The sequence below is a fragment of the Neovison vison genome, chromosome 7, assembly GCF_020171115.1.
Source record: "Neovison vison isolate M4711 chromosome 7, ASM_NN_V1, whole genome shotgun sequence".
Taxonomy (NCBI): Eukaryota; Metazoa; Chordata; class Mammalia; order Carnivora; family Mustelidae; genus Neogale; species Neogale vison.
Window position 1 is genome coordinate 192,610,622 of NC_058097.1, and position 3,268 is coordinate 192,613,889.

General features: G+C 39.9%; 1 protein-coding gene across 1 annotated transcript; it reads left to right on the plus strand.

Moving 5' to 3' along the window:
* Positions 1-793: 793 nt before the first annotated feature.
* On the plus strand, positions 794-1,732 carry LOC122913637 (olfactory receptor 4P4-like). The gene has a single exon (XM_044260290.1). It carries the CDS (start codon positions 794-796, stop codon positions 1,730-1,732), a length of 939 nt encoding a protein of 312 aa, XP_044116225.1.
* The last annotated feature ends 1,536 nt before the right edge of the window (positions 1,733-3,268 follow it).

The window sequence follows — 3,268 nt, forward strand, 5'->3', positions numbered from 1 at the left end:
GGGAAAACGTTTATATAATAATACCGCCATGTTCCTATATCCAAATGCTCAGATTGCACCTCTGGTTCTCCATTTCCTGCCTCTCTTGAATCTTGACCAAACTGTCAAGAAAGTGAGTCACAGCATTTATGATCAACTACTTCAGGTTATTTATCTGCTATAATTAAGAATCTTGATCTTGCTTTTAAATCAAGAATAAATATTTAGTTCTCCTGGATGTATAGAATGTGGTATTAGATTAAGACTTTATTAATTATTATTAATAGCATATAAAAAGGATTGAATTGCTTACAGTTATTTGGATTTTAACTGAAGAGATGGAGAAAAACATATCAGTGAAGGAAGTAGAAAACGTAAGTACATGCGGTCAGTGGATTATGGAGCATAAGTCTCAAGAGCATAGAATTTGGCATTCGATGTAGCTTCGTATCTTAGCTTTCTGCTTAAGCTATAAGTGGATCGGTATTGTTATCTGAACTCACCCATTTGTGTTCCCCCATATATAAATAAGTACTAAGAGAGACACTATTGTTTTATTATGAATTATGTATGCAAAATGTTCATAAAATTCCAGGATTTATTATGCTGTCAGTAAACAGCATTTGAATAATGATATTTGTATTAAACCAGAAAGATTTCAAACATTAAGTACAGACAATTCCTCTGTGACCTACATATTTTTTCATGTAAAAATACTCCAAACATTTTTAAAGTATCACTAAAAATATCATATGTTCTGTATCATTTCAGATGAATTAAGTTTCTGTTGTGTCTCTGGACTCACCTCAACCTCATGGAAAATCAGAACAATGTCACAGAATTTGTTTTCATAGGACTATGGGGAAATAAGCAACTAGAGTTACTCTTTTTCCTCTTGTTCCTGTTCTGCTACCTGGCTGTCTTGATGGGAAACTTCATCATCTTACTCACCATCACCTGCAGCCATCTAATCGAACAACCAATGTACTATTTTCTCTGTCACCTTTCCCTCATGGATCTCTGCTACACCTCCACAGTGGTCCCCAGGCTAATCAGGGACTTAGGCGCAGCAAGAAAAAACATTTCCTATAACAACTGTATGGCCCAGCTCTTCACTGCCCACTTGCTGGGGGGCGTGGAGATATTCATCCTCGTGTCCATGGCTTTAGACCGCTACGTCGCCATTGTCAAGCCCCTGCACTACATGGTCCTCATGAACCGGCGGAGGTGTAACACGTTGGTCTTCATGGCCTGGGGTGTGGGGTTTGGGCACTCTGTCGCTCTATTGCTCATGGTACTCAACTTGCCTTTCTGTGGTCCTAATCAGATTGATCACTACATATGTGATGTGAAGCCTCTTTTGAAACTGGTGTGCAAAGACATTCATGTTGTTAGTATCTTAGTGATTGCAAATTCAGGAATGGTGGCAGTTGTCATTTTTCTTATCCTGGTGGCTTCTTATATTCTCATATTATATAATCTTAGGACATACTCCTCCGTAGGGAGACGCAAAGCTCTCTCCACCTGCAGCTCTCATATTATGGTTGTTGTTTTATTCTTTGTGCCCTGTATCTATATTTATGTTCTACCTGCCGGGAGTGAGAACAAGGATAAGGAAATCTCTGTGTTTTACACTGTTATTGCCCCCATGCTGAATCCTCTCATCTATACCCTGAGAAACATGGAGATGAAAATCGCCATGGGGAAGGTGTGGTCCAAAATGGCACATTCAGAATTCAAGTCAAGAGGCTGATTTTCATTGTGCTTTCAATCCTGTGTCCCCAGAGCATTGCCCACTTGTGATCTCATAGAAAGCATATGAGCTCTCTTTGTGGAGCTGGACTAAAGAACCTCTCAAGTATGTATGAGCCAAAGAAGCAAGTCATTGTAATTCAGATTGCAATCAGCACTTTGAAGAGTCCAGTTAGTTCCAGTTGTGAGCACTTGGTTTTGAGGAATTCAAGAAATGCTCTTCCATAGCTCATCTCTGATCAAATCACTGATCACACAAAAAAATTACATGGATCCCTATTTTTCTTGAAACAAAATCCAACCTTCTCATTTGTTTATCATAAATGTCAGCTCTAACTGGTACTATCAGAGGTCAACACACTGGAAGAAAGTATGGTGTTACAATGACAGGCTTTGGGGTCAGGGAGAGCTGGGTGACATATTGACTCTGCAAGCTTTTATCTCTGGGTCCTTTTTTTTTTAAGATTTTATTTATTTATTAGACAGAGATCACAAATAGGCAGAGAGGCAGGCAGAGAGAGAGAGGGGGAAGCAGGCTCCCTGCTGAGCAGAGAGCCTGATGTGGGGCTTGATCCCAGGACCCTGAGATCATGACCAGAGCTGAAAGCAGAGGCTTTAACCCACTGAGCCACCCAGGTGCCCTGTCTCTGGGTCTTGGCAATTTGATTTAATTATGCATGTGTCTATGAAATGGGGTAATAATATAGCTCATGAAAATATACTATCACTTGGACAAAACACATGTGAAGTTTTTTTTTGTTTTTTTTTTTTTTTGTTTTTTAGATTTTATTTATTTATTTGACAGAGAGAGATCACGAGTAGGCAGAGAGGCAGGCAGAGAGAGAGATAGGAGGAAGCAGACTCCCCGCTGAGCAGAGAACCCGATGCGGGACTTGATCCCAGGACCCTGAGATCCTGACCTGAGCCAAAGGCAGCGGCTTAACCCACTGAGCCACCCAGGCGCCCCCACATGTGAAGTTTTAACACAGCATACCACTCATTGAAAAGCCAAGTTATGTAATTCCCTCTTTGTCTTTCCTTCTGTGTGTCCCTTCTCCTGGATGCTTTCATCCAGCTACACTGGGTCCATTTACATTCTCCAAACACACTCTACAATCTGTCAGTCTTATGGTTGTATATCAGCTATCTCCTCTGCTTAGGAGTCCCTACGCCATGCCTGAGGTTCCATGTCTTGTCTATATTTCATACTGCTTGTGTTTTCCTATTCAGGAAGACTTGGCTCCAACAGACTAGAAGTCGTTCTGATTCCTGCCCTGTTCTTTTGTTGCTATTCAGCAGTATGTTTTCTCCACTTGAAATGACCCTATGTCCTATCTAAGTGCGTCTTCTTGTGAACTGTGCTTTCAGTAGTTTGTCTGAGAAGGAAGAGTATGTGGTATATCTTTATTTTTCTTTTTATCTTTTTTTCTATCAATAAACTTGGCAAAAATTAATATGTAAACAAATGTAGCTGAATTAAATTATATGATAATACTTTCTTATGTGACTATATGCATTGTTCTTACATATCTAGAAC